This window comes from Mauremys mutica, chromosome 10 (genome assembly GCF_020497125.1).
Source record: "Mauremys mutica isolate MM-2020 ecotype Southern chromosome 10, ASM2049712v1, whole genome shotgun sequence".
NCBI lineage: Eukaryota > Metazoa > Chordata > Testudines > Geoemydidae > Mauremys > Mauremys mutica.
Window position 1 is genome coordinate 55,272,720 of NC_059081.1, and position 18,401 is coordinate 55,291,120.

At 37.4% G+C, this 18,401-nt stretch overlaps 1 protein-coding gene across 2 annotated transcripts in view; it reads right to left on the reverse strand.

The window, feature by feature from the left end:
- Positions 1-3,791: 3,791 nt before the first annotated feature.
- The window catches only part of SF3B1 (splicing factor 3b subunit 1), a 35,002-nt gene continuing 20,392 nt past the window's right edge, over positions 3,792-18,401 (reverse strand). For both annotated transcript variants that reach the window (XM_045031917.1, XM_045031918.1), the window contains 18 exons: positions 17,563-17,775; positions 17,084-17,205; positions 16,037-16,234; positions 15,834-15,935; positions 15,155-15,334; positions 14,521-14,607; positions 14,038-14,308; positions 12,538-12,683; positions 12,291-12,437; positions 11,998-12,123; positions 10,811-11,032; positions 9,984-10,166; positions 9,769-9,880; positions 9,550-9,670; positions 8,877-9,008; positions 7,325-7,597; positions 6,039-6,255; positions 3,792-4,433 (listed from right to left, as the gene is read on the reverse strand). In XM_045031917.1, the coding sequence (XP_044887852.1) occupies positions 4,275-4,433; positions 6,039-6,255; positions 7,325-7,597; positions 8,877-9,008; positions 9,550-9,670; positions 9,769-9,880; positions 9,984-10,166; positions 10,811-11,032; positions 11,998-12,123; positions 12,291-12,437; positions 12,538-12,683; positions 14,038-14,308; positions 14,521-14,607; positions 15,155-15,334; positions 15,834-15,935; positions 16,037-16,234; positions 17,084-17,205; positions 17,563-17,775 (3,011 nt within the window). In that variant the 3' untranslated portion in view covers positions 3,792-4,274. The remainder of the gene's footprint in view (positions 4,434-6,038; positions 6,256-7,324; positions 7,598-8,876; positions 9,009-9,549; positions 9,671-9,768; positions 9,881-9,983; positions 10,167-10,810; positions 11,033-11,997; positions 12,124-12,290; positions 12,438-12,537; positions 12,684-14,037; positions 14,309-14,520; positions 14,608-15,154; positions 15,335-15,833; positions 15,936-16,036; positions 16,235-17,083; positions 17,206-17,562; positions 17,776-18,401) is intronic.

Genomic DNA, 18,401 nt, shown 5'->3' on the forward strand with positions numbered 1-18,401 from the left:
TGTTGTCTGTCATAATTGATACACAACTCCCTGTTAGGTGGGCTCAAAGTCTGGCACGCCCAGTGGACCACTCTCAGCTCTCTGACATTGATGTAGTGAGCCAGATCTGCCTGAGACCAAAGGCCTTGTGTCTTGACGTCTCCTAAATGTACTCCCCAGTCCAAGTCTGATGCGTCCGTCACCAGCAAGAGAGTTGGCCGGGGGCTGGCGAAGGGGACAGCTGCACACACACCTGTGGGTCGAGCCACCACAGAAGGGAGTTGAGGATGAGGTGAGAGAATCAGTACCCTGTCCAAACGGTCTCGAACTGGCCAGTACACCTAGGCTAGCCACGACTGGAGTGGCTGCAGCCTGGCATGTTACACTACTTAGGTGCATGCGGCCATGTGTCCAACGAGTCTTAGGCAATTTCATGCGGTGGTGGTGGGAAACTGCCAGAGACTTTGAATAATGTTGCCTATGGCCCGCAACCTTGTTTCCGGCAGGTACGCCCTGGCCTGGGTTGAGTCCAGAACCGCACCTACGAACTCTGTCAACTGAAGCGGGGATAGAGTCAACTTACCCCTCGTTGAACGTCACTATGATGAATTTGACTTGTGCCTCCACTAGAGGCCTGGATGGGCCCTTGATCAGCCAGTCGTCGAGGTATGGGAACACCCATACCTGGCTCCTGCACAGAAACGTGGCCACAACTGCCAGGCACTTGGTGAATACTCGGGGCGCCGCTGACAGACTGAATGGGAGGACTGTGAACTGGAAGTGGTTGTTGTGTGCCACAAATCTGAGGTATTTTCTCTGGGATGGAAAAATTTCTTTTGTTCACAATTTTTACAATGCAAAGATTTGTAATAAAAAAATATAATACAACACTTTGTTTTGTGTTGTAATTGAAATCAATATATTTGAAAATTTAGAACATACAAACATATTTAATAAATTTCAATTGATATTCTATTAACAGTGCAATTAAAACTGCGATTAAATCGTGATTAATTTTTTTTAGTTAATCATGTGAGTTAAATGCGATTAATCAACAGCCCTAATTAAATATCAAATTATCTGGACAAAGTGGAGAAATGGTATGAAATTCAATGACAAATGCAAAGTACTCCACTTAGGAAGGAACAATCAGTTACATACATACAAAATGGGAAGTGACTGCCTAGGAAGGAGTACTGCAGAAAAGGGATCTGGAGGACATAGTGGATCACAAGCTAAATATGAGTTAACAGTGTAACACTTTTGCCAAAAAAAAAAAAAAAAAGCACAAACATCCTTCTGGGATGAATTAGCAGGAGTGTTATAAGCAACACACAAGAATTCTTCTACTCTACTCAGCACTGATTAGGCTTCAACTGGAGTATTCTGTCCAGTTCTGGGTGCCCGTTTCAGGAAAGATGTGGAGAAACTGGAGAAAGTCCAGAGAAGAGCAACAAAAATTATTAAAGATCTAGAAAACATGACTATGAGGGAAGATTGAAAAAATTAGGTTTGTTTAGTCTGGAGAAGAGAAGACAGAGGGAACCTGATAAGTTTTCAAGTACATGAAAGGTTGTTACAAAGAGGGAGAAAAGTTGTTCTCAACCTCTGAGGATAGACAAGAAGCAATGGGCTTAAATTGCAGCAAGGGTGGTTTAGGCTGGACATTAGGAAAAACTTCCTGTCAGGGTAGGTAAGTAATGTAATACATTTCCTAGGGAGGTTGTGGAATCTCCATCACTGGAAGTTAAGAGCAGGTTAGACCAACACCTGTCACAGATGGTCTAGATAATATAGTCTTGCCATGATTGCAGGGGACTGGACTCCATGACCTTTTGAGGTCCCTTCCAGTCCAATTCCATGATAATTCTCTGCCCTCATCCAACAGGACAGTGATGGAAGAGTCATCAAGTTGTCCAAGATACAATGGACCCATGACCTGCTTTTACTACACAAGTGTGGCTGCAACTATCAAAGCATGTAATAATATTCCCAAAGTGCAGTTTTTGACTTCCAAAAATACCAAACCAAGTAACGGTTGGACTTTAATCGGATAAAGCAATATTGTGGTGAGAGAGTTGGGAGAAATCAAGGTAGTGCAAGTGGACTATTGAGGAGTAACAAGCAAACTTGTTTGGCATAATTTCCTTTCAATTTCATTGTTAAAATATGTATTTTTGTCAACTGGTGCTGGAGATAAAGCATAAAGATAAAATAGCACAACACAATTTGTATACTTTTACTGTATCAAGTAGGATCTTTCTCTTCTTTCCTGCCTGTGTGTGTGTGTGTGTTGGGGGGGAGCGGGGCAGTGACAGATTATATGATTTTTTTTTCCCCCTCAAAGAACATTTAAATTAATAGTTGACTGCTAGCTTCCATTTCTCACTGAATAATCTCATGTGTTTACTTGTCATATTAATAGCTTAGAAAACATGGTTTAGTTAACACACAGGACTGTCAGTCAGGAGTCCTGCTTTCTATTCTGTTCTGCCAGACACATGTTGGGCAAGTCTCTTAACCCTCACTGCGCTTCAGTTCCACCCTCTCCCTCCCCAGTTAAATGGAGACTTACACTGGCTGACTTTACAGGGCTCTTCAAAGACTAAAACTGCATTGTTGTATTTGTATAATGCTTTGAAATCAAAGTGAGAGGCCCTATAGAGATGCAAAGCATTGCTGAACAAGAAAACCTAGAAACAAGTTCAAGTGATACTATATAAAAATGCTGCTTGTTGTTCTGTGAGGAAAAGAGCTCCTGAACTATAAAGCCACCATCAAGAACTCTCAGCTGTTATGTAATAAATTCCATAGCAACAGACTGTTTAGTTCAAGTAGAATTATTATGGTCATTTTCAGTTCCCAACAAAAATCAGTATTGTCAGAAAAGGTAACAAGTAATGATCTGCCTCAGAAATAGGGTTTGCAAATTTCTCACACACAAGTACTTTTTTTTTTTTAAAAGACATAATTCAGATGACATATGAAGTGACCTTGAAAGTTAGGATAAACAATAGTTGCTTATATGCTAAATAAGAAAAAGAATGTTGTGCATTGATACAAGCAGCAGAAAGAAATTAGCTAGAACATTAGAATTCAGATATGAAGGGAGAATGCAACCTGATCATTCACTCACAAAATAATGCCACTGATACCTCACCATTGCTATTTTCATCCTAGTATTTCATTAACGTGCAATGACATCATCACAACGATAACCTTACATGGAAATGTCAAGACATCATCCCATGTTTTGTGTGGTTTTCCATGTCTCCATTTTGCAATATGTCCTTTCTTCACTTATTTTTTATTGCTGGAGTATGTATAATTGGAGCTGAACAGAAAGAAGGAAAGTTGTTTCTTCTACCCTCCCCTATATACTGACAGCTGGGAAGGACAAAGTGATTCCAATAATTCCTGTCCATTTGCTAAGCACTCCCAGCAGCTGCCTCAAGTCAGGTACTACAGGCACTGTTTTTCTCACAAATATTCAATTGGCCTAAATCAGATCTAAGCACTACACTGGTCACTTTCATCCTGGGCAGGTACACAGATTAAAAGGCTATAAAACAGATTCACGTTCACATTCAACTGACAACGCATTTTTACTTAGACCATCTAGAAACAGCTTTTTTTTTTTTTATTACAATGACAGCACAATTAATCTTCACAGCCATGAAATTTTGACTGAAGCAATCTGACAGCAAGCAGTAACTAAAAGCCATAGTTTCCATGCAAATAGAATGTGAAAACTATGGCAACCAGCTACAGTACAGTTTCATTATCCCATTATAAAAGATACACACATCAACTACAGCTTATACATTTTTCTTATTTATTCAAAACTAGGGGATAACAAAATGAGGGTTAAAATGTACGCCACCTTTTTTACATAAACAAATGCATAACAATCTATCAAAGAGATTCGTTTCACAAGCCTCTCTGTCCAAAAACACACACACAAATTAGTATTTTTATACACAAATGTTTATTTCTCAAATAAACATCCCCTTTAAACACAAGGAATGAAATCTAAATCTTCATAAAGATGAATCCAAAATGAAATCCCTCCAGTACATTGTGTAATCACACTCTGTTCTTGGTCACTACTGGCTTTAACTGTTTAACATAAAAAAAGGACAGATTATTTAAAAATCATGCTAATGGTTTTCTAGCTCCTCCTCTGACCAGCTCAATACTGATCTGCAACGTTTTAAAATTTTACATCACCAAATTTGAAGCAAGTTGAAGTGTGGAACAGCTGTGCATTAAACACAAACGACTGAACAATAAGATTATAAGATGTAGTCAAGTTCATAACGAATGTAGGTGTTCTTTTCATCGTTGTAGATTCTTGGATAATGTGCTATCAGGGCATCCTGTGAGCCAATATAGATTGAATTATAAATCTTCCAATACACATCTCTGACTTTCCTGGCAGGGTGAAACAAACCCTAGGAAAATAAAACAAAATATAAAATTAACAAGCAATGTACATTACAGACTTGGTATGTGAGCTATGCATAATAGTAAAATAAAACAAAAAAACTCCTTAAGCAATTATTTTTAATCGGAGTTTCGCTATTAAAATAAATGCCAACTAAAAGTCTGAGCTAAGAAAACACACTCAATTCTCTCCTGTTACTGCTATTCTTGTTTAACTTTCTAATGAAGATAAAACAATGATTTGTCATTACTTGGTACAGAAAGGAAATATTCAAATTTAGGAGTTCTGCACCCTTTAAGTCTCATCTGTTCTTCAGGGTGAATTCCACTTTATGAGTTTCTGGTTGTTTTGCTCTCTTTAGAAAGGTCAAGAGCCCAAACTCCAGTATATATAGCACTGAACTGGACGTAAGCAGGAGACCCAAGTTCTATTCCTGGCTGTGCTCACTTGCTGTGTCCCAGAGAAAGTCACATCACCTCTCTGTGCCTCAGTTTCTTCAAGTTGTTAAGTGGGAATAATGCTACTCAGTTTCTCCTTTGTACAGCCCAGAGATAAACACATGGAGGTGCTATCCAAGAGGTAAGTTTTTATTATTATCCCTTCCCTTCAGGACAGGTAGAATTTTAAGGCTCTAGGGAAATACTAATCTATTGCTTAGTAGTTTAAGTGAGGAAGATACAAATTAAGAATACAAAACAGAAAAGGCAGAGATGCCCCTTTCCCTTTCTTTCCTTTTCCTACTGCCTTATTCCTACTAACTCCTCACCCTACCATCTTAAAGAGCAAAACAAAACACCAGACATGCAACTAAAGAAGCAGAGTCAGTTCCTCGCTGTATTCAGTTCCCTGTATGTTATATCCTCACCCCCTGCCTTTCGTCTGTTTTGTCTTTTAGACTGCAAATCTCATAGGGCAAGGAGCATCTATTGTCAATGACAGTATAGCAATGGGGCCTTTGGATGCTACCATAATATAAATGTTCACTAAAACAATATTCAAACCCAGTGCTGACAGAATATTTCCTATCTCACAGTATAGTTTTCCAGTGCTTTGAGCTATCTAGTTTTAATTGTCTTGAGAGATGAACAGACCATTCTATGCACTAACACTAATCACTATCAGTTTGTTTCCTGATATTTAACCTAAATTCAATTTAATTTCATCCATTGTTTTCTCTTACACCCCCACTGTTCCTCTCAGTCCTTCGTATTTACCTTCAAGCATCTGCAGATATTTATACCCTTACAAGTTGGTCAAACTAAACTCATTTTTCCCATTAGCCTCATCTTTCATTCCCCACATGCTTTCTGCAGCCCCATGATTACTTTCATTTCACTTCTTTAAACCCCCTAAATATTGTCACCCAGAAATATGTAAACAAAGTGTGCAGAACTGAACACAGTATTTCAAATATAGTTTGACTCACAAAGTAATACTATTACTCTCCCACTTCTGTGGCGTAAGGCAACATTACACTGCAAACACTGAAGGTGATGTCCATTATCACCCTTAACACACTTTTGGGATTTCTGCTTTCCAGCTGTTTCCTCCTTGTGGAGTATCAAAGTTTGACAAATTACTTTCCCTGCCACCCCAGTATAAGCAAGCATACCTGTAAACAATATTGCAGCATTCTACACGGTCCAATGGCAACTCTTAGGCCCTCCAGTGCACCCATAACTGCCTGAATGACGTGAGGAGATGTCTCAAACACATTGGGCCACACATAATTTAACAAGTGATTCAGAGAATCCTCACAGCCAAATCCATATACTCCAAGAGACATATGCTGCACCACAGCACTGGCTGTTTGTCTGTGTACAAGGTCTCTGCAAAGAAAATATAACCTGTTTATTTAACAAGTTCACTTGCAAATAAAACTTTCTGATGGAAATCATAATAATTAGGGCCCTACCAAATTCATGGCCATGAAGAATATGTCCCGGACTGTGAAATCTGTCCCCCCCCATGAAATTTTGCCTTTTGTGTGTTTTAACCCTGCACTATCATGGGGGAGACCAGCCAGTGTTTCTAAAATTGGAGGTCTTGACCCAAAAGGGAGTTGCAGGGAGGTCACAAGTTTATTTTAGGGGGGTTGCGGTACGCCACCCTCACTTCTGTGCCGCCTTCACAGCTGGGCAGCTGGAGAGTGGCAGCTGCTGGCCGGGAGCCCAGCTCTGAAGACAGCACCGCCACCAGCAGCAGTGCAGAAGTAAGGGTAGCAGTACCGCAAAACCCCTACAATAACCTTGTGACCTCGCCGCACACAGCTCCTGTTTGCGTCAGGACCCCTACAATGACAACACTCTGAAATTTCAGCTATTTAAATCTGAAATAATGAAATTTATGATTTTAAAATCCTATGGCCGTGGACTTGACCAAAATGGACCATGAATTTGGTAGGGGACTAATAATAATGCTTTTTTGACACCAAGAATTCTAAAAAGTTCTGAGGCTACTCTCCTGTTCTTCCCTGCAAACAGCATGGGGCAGAGAAATGACACTTCAAATCAGCTCATAAAAAATTATCTAACAGTTTAGTAGGAGAAATTACTATAATTTAACACTGCTCAATAGCCTAGAAAAATAACTGATTAAAAGTAGTCCTAATATGGTAAATCCTGGGTCAGTCATTCTGTAATTATCTCATTTTGCAAACTTTTAATCTTCAATGGTATTACTAAAAAAGGAATGTATAGTTGTTTGGAACACAGAGAAAGTTGGCTTGAATTACATCAAACTAAAATATATGTTATTCTGTTAACGTTTTTAATGAAGCAATCATCTCCATGTACATTTTTCTGCTGTTGAGGAATCAGGCATGCGATGGAAGTGTGTTTAATGTAACAAGGAGAACCTGAATGTGACAACAAGTATCCTAAGCAATAAATTACTTACCTGTCCATTAAAGCATCTTCAAGCAATGGTGTAACAGCATAAATGTAATCTTTTCCCATCTCTCCAATGTATTCAAACAGAAAAGAAAGAGATTTTAATACACCATTCTGGACATTCAGTTCTGGAACTCTGTATTCATTCATCAGAGCAGGCAGTACTGTGAAAGGAGAGCATGTTTCAGCTACAATAGCAATTGCTACTGTAGTACATACTCTGTTCTGTCTTTCTTGTACTTTCAGGTTATTTAGCAGTGTAGCCAGCACATCATGGGGTCTGGAAGAGACAAAATGCAGAAGTTTGTCAGTGAAAAAATGTAAATATGTACTAAGTTACTTTTAATGTCAGAAACCAGTCAGTCAATAATAGATTGTATCTCAGTGAGAGACAGCTGATTTGGAACTAGCAGAAGGCAGTGAGTTTTGCAATAGCTAACCTAAGTACCTGTGTGATCTTTTCATGACCCGCATCCATCCTTCACCACTTGGAACTCAGTTGTTGTATCTTGCCTCAAATTAGCTACCTCCACTTTTTGGAGTAAGAATTTTCTGTTACTATAGCCCTGATCCTGCAAACATTTATGCTCTTACATAAAATTACACACATGCTAAGTGTTAGCTGGATTAGGGTGTATATTTGTACAGTGCTTGTATGCTGTGGTCCCAATCTTAGGGCTTCTAGAGACAAAGTATCTGTTTTTAAATAGATTGCTTATTTGGATAGTTGGCCATCTGCTAAGAATATGTAGACTATTTATACAGAATTAAGCTTCACTCTATAGTCTGTGCCAAGACTATAAATTGGGAATACAAATTAACAGCAAAAACTATTTCTTTGCTGAAGTTCTTTATTACAGAAAACACTAACGGAAGAGACTTGTGGAACTACAATCTCAAGAGCAAGATTGTATGAAAGGACCCGGGAAGCACCTGAATGTACCATTTCCTCCAATTTCTCAATCAGAAAAACATATAAACTTATAAAATTAGAACCATTCTAGTACAAGCACTGGAAGAAGATGGCTACAACTTAACTTTATCTTTCTACCAACATCAGAATGTACTTTAATCATGTCTGCCCTACAAAGCTAGGGTATATCTACACTAGAAACCCTACAGTGACAAAGCTGCAGTTCTGCTTTAGCACTGTAGTGTAGACACTTAATACAGCAATGCAAGGGGGTGGAGAGGTGGTAGCTAGGTTAATGGAAAAATTATACCATCAACCTAGCGGTGTTTACACTGGGGCTTAAATCGGCTTAATCAATCACATAGGGCGTGAAATTTTACACAGCCCTGAGCGATTTACTTAACACTATAATGTAGACCAGCCCCAGGTCTATTAAAACAGCATACGTTACTGAAGCATAACTGACTGTAGTTTACCTCCTATAAAGTGAATAAAACGAAGTACAAAAAAACCTATTTTAAACAACATTTGGTTAAAATTTTAAGAACAAAAGAAATTCAATGTTATTTTTTCAACAAGACACACAATCACCACCATCTAAGAAAGGGCCTACACATGCTGTTCAGTATCAAGACAACATACTTACCCAATAGCTTTTGCAATATAACCGAAAGTGTTCACTGTGGCTCGTCGGATAGCTTTCTTGTGAGCTTTTAACAACTCCAGCAGTTCAAAGCAGATCCTCATCCATTCCCTTGCAGAAACATATTCTGCACCCCTGGATAAGAAAATAAATGTGGGTATTTTAGTGAAGTCATACCTTTTTTAAGCAAGAAACAGATTACAAGATGTACACCTATGCTACTAACACAGGAACAAAGGCTCACCTTCTCTCTTTTTAAACAGTTAATTAGATGGCTATGTGAATTTTTTTATTTTTTTTTTAATAAAAGAGTACCCAAACCACATATAGAATTAAGCTTCATTCTACGATCTGCATCAAGTCTATGTAAACTGGCAAACCAATGAAAGACTAACAGTAGCAAATAATATCATTTAAATAGTACACGACACTTGATGCACTTGATCGATCATACTTTGTATCTACTTATTTTATTTTACTAATCATGAAGAAATGTTAATATGAACAATCTTTGTAAAAAAGCTTAAGGAACTCTACAAGCCCCAAAGATTTATAAAATCCAGATCCCAAACCTGATAACTAAATTATCAAAGATTAAAATTGGGTAAATGTTGTGACCTGTTATGTAAGCAATTAACACGTCACGGCATTTCAGAAGTATACCACAACTCCTCACCTGTCCGCAATACGCCCAACTAGGTCAATACAATTCTCCTGTACTTTCTCATGTCTGTTTTTCAAGATAGGTGTGAGTCTTGGCAGCAGGTCTTTGATTGGGGGCGTCATTTTGTGCATACCTGTTCAACAGAATGACACCTTATTAAGTCTCAGATTATCTTAACACCCCACCCCCCCATTTCCTTACTTCCCTCTGGCACAAAACCCCCCCACATACCTATAACATTCACAATGGCTTTAAGTGCTCCAAGTATACTGCCTAATACTTCAGGGTATTCCTCACCCAGATACTCATACAGGACAACACCCAAGTGTCCCATCAGTTTTTCCTAGAACCAAGTAACAAGATGTAGAAGTTAGCAAAAATTCTCTCACTTTTCTTTAATTTAAAAATGACTTTCTATGGAAAAGAGGAATTGGAGAAATAAATACCTCTTGACAAGTCTTCATGACAACTGCAGTACGTGAGATTAGGTCAGCAGCCTGCTGCCTAACTTTGGCTGATTTGTTGTTCAAACGCCATAAAACTGTACCACAGATCTGGGGCAAGTATGGTTTAACTCGTTTGCCAAGAGCATTAACCACTGTGCCAAAGCCATTCAACATCACAGAGTCCTGAACAACAACAACAACAAGAACAAAGGGTTAGAAAAGTAAGATCAACTACATCACTAATTGCATGCAATGTTGTTGGAGCCACACTGGTCCAAGGATATTAAAGACAAGGTGGGGGAGCTAATATCTTTTATTAGGCCAACTTCTTTTGGTGAGACAGACAAGCTTTCGAGCTTACACAGAAGAGCAGCTCTATGTAAGCTCAAAAGCTCGCCTCTCTCACAAACACAAGTTGTTCCAATAAAAGGTATTACATCTTGCCCACTTTGTCTCTCTTATATCAACTGTCCATTTACTATTGAACTCCTTTTGTACCTATAACCTTTATAATATATGCTACTTTAATATTCCAGAACTGCCTTACAAATTTCAGTGCTCTTTGTTCCAATTAAAAAAACCATGTAATTCTTGCTTGGATTTCAAGTGTAAATACACTGGACCCTCACTAGAAAGCGGGATATATGTTAAAATGAATTGTAATTGAAGTAATTAAATTTGGGATCCATGGCCGCAACCACGTTGTATGCGAATTCGTGCTATATAGACGCGCGTTCTAGCGAGGGTCCAGTGTACTAATTTTTCCAGAACAGTGTAAACGGATTAAATTAAATAAGTTAACTGCTAAGAGCATCTTCTAACAATACCTCTGTGGTCTGTTCCTGGAAGGCATACAGGATACCATCAATAAGTTGTTCTTCTAGTTTATGGTCAATGTCTGCTGCACCCAAGTTCCCCATTATTTTTTCAATTGTTTCCATAACCATTTTTCTGTACTGTTCAGCCTCATCTTTCAGATCATCCACAATCCTGGAAATAATTTCTGCTGCTCCGACTTTGTTTGCCAGCTCCACTGTGGTATCAACCAACTGAAACATAAAAATATAGCTTTGGGCAAAATAATCAGAGAGAGATAGTTTACAAAGACTTCCTAAAACCTCTAAGATGACCTGGGAAATCCTTTGCTTAGTACAAGAAAAGAAAGGGCATCATGCAGATATCATTTACTCTCAAGAACAGAATAACCCTTCTCAGGCAACAACCAAGTTGCAGAAAGCCATTTTCAAGGTTGTGGGTAAGCAGAAAAATTTCCAGAATCTCACATTCTTGTCTATATCCCGAGAAAAATAATTGCAAATGAACTAACCCACTTGGCTGTTCTTTGCCTTCAAGTTAGGGAGTGGGAGAGTTTTCCCTGCATGGATAATTAAAAATTATAAAACATGCTGTTTTTTAACTAATGTGAGAGGTGGATGTATTGCCCAGATAGTTAAACACTTTTTTTTTAAATGGGAGTTTGGAAATTCACACTATCACTGCGAATGACACAGAGTTTGTTTCCTGTTAGGATGGACTGAAAATGATTTAAAACATATTGCAATGTTAAAATCGCTCAACTGGAAGGACCAATACTAGAGTGGATGGAAAGTGAAGCATTTAAGTCCTCTCTGAGACTGTCAACTTGGGTGTTTATTTGAGCTAATAGTGGTAACACTTTTGTGATGGGGACACCTATCAACTAGAAACCGAAGCCAACCAGTCATTTTACATAGCACAAATAAGCCATCAGATGGTAATTACTTTTGCACTACCAACTGACTGGTATTCAAACCGGTAAACTAGAAGCAAAATGTTTTGTATTCCATTTAAGAATGCTGAGCCTTTTAATCATCTATCCACATCTCACGATGTCTCTCTGCCCAAAGTGAACGCCATCCCAAGATGCATTGAAAAAGTCAAAAATAAATTCACCATCACCAAACATCTCTCTATATACACCATTTTATAAATTTGATTCAAAGCAGTTTAAAATCTTTTCCAAACTAAACTATACCTGTCTGTAATTTCTTCTGTCCAGTGCCATTCTGTGCTGCCAAAAGTGTTTGAAAAATGGCGGCAGAATCTCTGTTTTAATGTAGTTTGCTTCAACGCCATCTGTACCACAACACTGCTTTACTACCTAGCAGGGAATAAAAATACAAGTTTTAATGCTGTAGACCAATTTTTTTATTTTTTTTTAAGAAGAATGCTTATTATATGACAGTTTTTTTTATTGATCCAAATCACAAGTAAAATCAAGTTTACTTTAAACATTACACTGACAATGTGTAAGTGATTTTGACATACCTTTAACACAATTTTTTTCATTTCTTCATCAGGAGACTGGAACTCTCGGATAAGGATTAGCATTACTTCTCTGGTATAGTAGTTGGCATACTCAGCATCCATAAGAGGGATAAGGTACCCAATAGCTTTCAAAAAGGCAGCCAGACCCTATTTCAATACATAATATATTTGTCATGGGTATTAAAACGTATACAGCAGTTTACATTCAAAATAGAGAGATGAAAAGAAACAGACTGTAGAGACATACCTTTCCTCTGTGCTGACGTATGCCCTTCCATAGGGGCTTTAGAACGGAGTCAAATGATTCAATACCATAGGGAGTAGCTGCCTCAGCCAAAGCAGCAATAGCCAAAGCACTGATAGTGCGCACTTTCTGCTGCTCATCCACCAGACCTGGAAAAAAAGTTATATTCAGTAAGTGCTTCTTACACCATTACACAGAGCTTGAATTACTGTGGAAAACCGGGGGAATGTGTGCAAGAGGACAGGAAAGAGGGGGGAAATCCTTCTTTTGTTAAAGCGTAAAAGCACACTCCCCACTTTTCCATCTTATGCTCAGCATTTCCTTGCACAAACCTTCAATATCTATTTTGGAATTAAAAAGTCTTGTTTACACAGAGAACTGTTTGCTCTAAACTTCTAAAAATCAAAAACAATGAGGAATTTCAGCTTCAAATGTCCCTTAAGATTCAGGCCTCTTCACGAAAGGTACTGAAGTGCTGCTTCCACTTGGCAGCTATTTAACAAAAAGGAATCATTGTAGAGAAGTCATGGGCAGGGGAAATCCAGATGAAAAACCTCATGCTATTTTGTAATACTTGGAGAAAACAGAATTGAAACAAAACACCCAACTACATCAGGCTGTGCTCTAACACTGCAGAAGTTGATTTTTTAAAAACATTTCAGAAAAAGTAAATGGATTGTTTACAATCTATGAAGTGCCTCTATTGTGGGTTTTAAAACATTTCACTCCCTAGAATTCCAGATCTTCTCAACAATGAAGTCCCAAGAGCTCCATAATACAGCAGTTAAAACTGACCAGCAGATGTTTCACTAAAACAAGTAAGCAATTACAATACAAGTCATCTCAAGTGCTGTAGTGTGAACTTGATATATGTGGATGTTATTGTATCAATAAACAAACTTCTTCAATTAGAATTGGCTCGCACTGTGCTCACTGAAATCCAAGGGTTCTCTGTATGTATAAATATCTGCTGTGTGTTCTATTCTATGCATCTGAAGAAGTGAGCTGAAAGCTTATGCTGAAATAAATTTGTTAGTCTCTAAGCTGCCACAAGTACTCCTGTTCTTTTTTAAATTATACAAGACTTGTTGAAAGATGGAAAACGCAGGATAATATGCAGTTATTAAAAAAAAACAAAAAAACAGTAATTGTTGTCATCTACTAGTCAAAACATGGTCCAAAGAGCAAGAAATATACTACATAAGAACTAAAGGATTAATAGTCCAAAAGAAATTAGAAGTACTAGTTATTTTCAAGTTACTGGCTTCTGGACTTTATAGCTATAACAACTCACATATAAAGGTTTATTACAGTTATTTAAACCAGGCTATAGACTAAAATCTTTTGACAAAAACTATAAAAAGGAAAGACTCTGATGTAGTCTGATGTAGTCTCTATTAGAATCACAAAGTCTAGACCTGACATTCAAGAATTTGAGTCCTTAATTTAACCAACAGCCTTATGTACAAACTAGAGAAAACATTTAACAAAAACAGAACGTACCATGTTCAATGATTTCAACCAAACTTCTGAGATGAGGCAAGATAGCACAGCCCATAAGAATAGCAATTTGCTGTACAATCTTGATGCCAGTGTGCCTAGCTTGCCAGGATTTTTTGCTCTTACATACGGCTTTCAAGAAGGGCAACAGAGAAGGAATGCCTAAAGCAGAGGCAACAACAGCAAAGGCTCGAGCTGTTGTATTTCTGACATACTCATCCATGTTATCAATATCAGGTCGCATGGTAGAGATCATTGTAGCCAAACCAGCAGCCTGAAAGACAAAAAATAAAACATATATACTTGTGTACAGGAATGATGAACTTTTAACTTTTTTGCTGGGTTTTTTAGTTTCTTATCACATATAACCATTACTTTTTCAATACTAAAAAGCAGAATACTCTAGGTCAAATAGTTACAGTTACATTTTAGCTATCACACTATCACATTCAGAAAAAAAAAGGAAGGATACTGCAGTGTTATTACCTTAGCCAAGTTTGATATAATTTCTCTGCCTTCCACTCTCGCATAGTAGTCTTCATCAATCAGCAGTGGTTCAATGACCACAAGAATCTGAAAAGGGTAATAAATGAACAAATTAACACTTCAAATTATATTAATGAATCTCTCAAGTATTATTGTCCACTTCAGTAGTTCTGGCCCTAAGAAAAGGCTGGTTAACATGGTGATTCCATGGCTCCCATGCTCATTAAATTCAAAAGATCACCATCTCCCTTAATAATCCTTTACCCCCTCATTCAACATGAATTCACATACTGATTTTCTAGACCTTTCTCCTCTAAGACAGGATGCCACCACCAGCGATATTGCATGGATCAGCTATCACAATCTTTTACTTCCAGCACATGCATATACAATTAACTCTTCCAGATTGCCTTGCTTTTAAGTTTTATATTTTGATTATTATTTTGTTATATTCTGACTGTGCACTCCTACCAATAATGTAAATATTTTTTTTTAAATGAAGATTCAAAGGCACGGATGCATAAACATCTATAAATCTGAGCCACAGAAAAGTAACTATTATAGAACACTCAGTAAAGAGTACAGAATGCATTAACAAATATTAAATATTTAAGTAAATTTCACTGAAACAGACCTTGTGTACGTATGGTCGGACCAAATCATCCAGTTTGTACAAGATTCTATCAATAACTTTGACAAGCAAGTGACGTTCTTGATCTTCAAGTGTTGGTGACATCAGAAGAGGTAGAATCTGATTAAACAGCGGACCTGCTCCAAATTCACGAGCTTTATCAGTAATCTGACGCAAAGCAGCCTAAAAAAAGAAACCCCTCTGAATGAAACCAAAATAATACAACATTTCTATGTAATGAGCAAAATAAAGCCATAATCAAGTGCAGTTCTACTAATTTCAAATGATTTATGCATGCTGTTGCCAGAAATGCATTTGGAACAATGATCTTAAGATACAATAATATATAACATCCTTCATATAAATGTGTCACAAAATGCTTTATAGATGTAATTATTATAACACAGAAATACTTACTGAATTATTTAATACATAATTTAGAGAGGGGGGGAAATTAAGAGGCATAAATAAGGGAAAAACAATACAGGGAGAAAGCAAGAGCTAGATGAGAAAAAGGAAAAAACAACAGACAGAAATAAAAGTCCTTCAGAAGCCGCTTGGAGCAAGCCCATGGGCAGTTTTACGGAAAAAAAGAGGTGAAACTGGATCCTAAAATAAATGGGAAGGAAATTACGGTATTTGAAAATTAGAGTGGTATGTCCACATCAGAAGAATGTCTTACTTTTCTCATTGGAGGTGTACCATTCTTTATTTTCAAGAGCAATTTCATTATTTTTCTTTCCTTCTGTTCTTCTGGACTAAGTGTTGATTCATCAACATCAACCTATAAATAATTACAAATATATTAATTAATGCACAGTTTTTCTACCATTTCCAGCCCCATCTCAGGAGACATTAAATGAGTATCAATAAAATCTCATTTACCAGTAGTTTATCAAAGTATTGAATATCATCTGGTTTTAGGAATGGAAGATTTCCAGATGGTTGGTCATTAACGCTCTTCATGGTCCTATCTTCTGTTTGCATGTGGAATCCAGTCATACCACCCAATGGCGTGGGAGTTGCTGTAAGTTTTCGAGCTGGAGTACGAATAGGCACATAACCAGCTGGAGGGGGAAGAACCTGAAGTGAAATGAAGATAAAAATAATGCACTGAAATAAGGAAGATACAAACATCTAAACACTAAAATCTAAAAGTATTTTCAGACTGCAGAGCAGGATGTTAAAAATAATATTACCTGACAGTCGTCAACAGCCTCAGAACAGGGAAGAAGTCAGAAAAATGCAGAAAATGACTGATACAAGTATCTGTCATGTTAACTGTTTATCCTATTGATTTGTGACAGTCTTCCAGCATATGTTTTAAAGTCTACGTTTGTATTGTTGTAAATTAAATAACTGTGATCTAATCAATTATTTGAAACTGTGTACATGCTGCTGGACTTGAAAGTACAGGAATGATGTCAAGAGGAGTCCTAACAAGCGTAAGAACTACTGTAAAGTTCTCATGAGCAGAGATGAAATATTAGCCTTTAAGTGTCTCTTTATGAAGTGTTTGATATGAATATTAAAATAAGTGGGTGGTGTTTTTTAAATGTAGCATGTTAATACTGTCTAACTGACAGTTTTCAATCTCTGTCTGATCTGTTTTACCATGCCATGGGCTCCAGTTCTGCAGCCATTCCACATAGGGAACTCCTTCTGAAATCAGCATGAGCTCCCTTAAGGTGAACCAGAAGAAAAACTGCCCTCCTTTTAATTTACCTCTTAAGTTTTTCCCTTCTAATGGATATTTATAAAATACCAGTAAGTAAACTAACAAATGTTAGCATGAATTCATCTGTATTTAGTTTGAGGCATTCAAATCATAAGATTTTATTGTTAAAATCCATATTCTGAGTGGAAAATGTATCACCAGTATGTTACAGCATTTATACTGACAGACTGCTTAGATTTATTCAGATGAACTACCTTATATCCCTCTGGGAACATGGCATCCAGTTCTTCATCAGATAGTGGCCGGTTTCTCTCATCTATTTCTCTTTCCCAGCGCCATGCCTGCAGCTGTTCAGGAGTCATGCTCATTATATGACCTACATTTATGTAAAAGAAAGGATTTTAATTTTTATCTTCTTTAACATTGTCTGGAATTAAGACATTCAGCACTTGAGTACAGAACTGGCCTCAGAATTCCAATTGCTTGAGTTAGAACTTTCAAGAAGCTCTTTAGCAATTCTTGCCTCTCAATTCAACAAACATTCACAGCAGACTTTGAGGTTACATTGTTCCGTGTTCTCTGCCAGAATTAAATTGCTACAGACATTCAGAATACAAAGTTGGGCTTCCATAGTCAAAAAAGAGAACGGGATGCCTACATATATCTACATTATTTTTACATTCTAATATGAAGTGATAGAAAACAGAAACCTTAGTTAATGGATTAATCTTACCTGGCGTAGGGGTTGCCATGTTCATCGCTGGTGTACCAATTGGTGTTTTGCCAGGTGTCAAAACAGGAGTACTACCACCCATTTGACTAGCAGGTGTTTCATCCCAACGTGACTTTCTTTTACTTGCTCCAGGAGTTGGGGTTTCACCAACTGAATCACCACCTCGATCTGTACGAGGAGTCTCAGCCCATCCACTGCCATGTCCCGGTGTATCTATAAAAATAAAAGCCCAATTTTTTCAGATTATGATGGCTCCAAGTCAGATTTTACAAGCAAAATCCTAACGTTTCTGAAAGTGAAAACAAACAAACAAAACATTCTAAAAGGGAAGCATTACATCAATATCAAGATCTGATCTCCCTTACACTATTCCATTCCACTCTTTCACCTCCTTGCCCATAACAACATACTAACAGAAGCATCAAGATCCATCACTGGTAGATCAGATAAGCAAAGATAGCAAACAGGTAAGCAAAAACTTCTCTCATTCTTAATATTAAAGTCTACCACCAGTATAATGAATGTATACAAGAATTTAATCTTAGGGATGAAAAGAGTCTTTTTTATATTCTTTGGTTTCATCTGAGCAACCAGTACTAGATATCATCGCAACATATTTGAAAGAACTTGATTATTTTATACATTAGATTAAACACTCCAATACTTGCTTTGTTAAAATATTTTAACAATTTAACATATGACAAAGATTTTTTCTATAGTCTAACAGGCGAATAAAGTTTTTCAAAGCAAATAGGGGTATAAATGCATAAATCTTATGAAACATGCCCAACTGACAGTATAAGCAACATTTTCTATATATCCATAAAAGAAAATGCAAT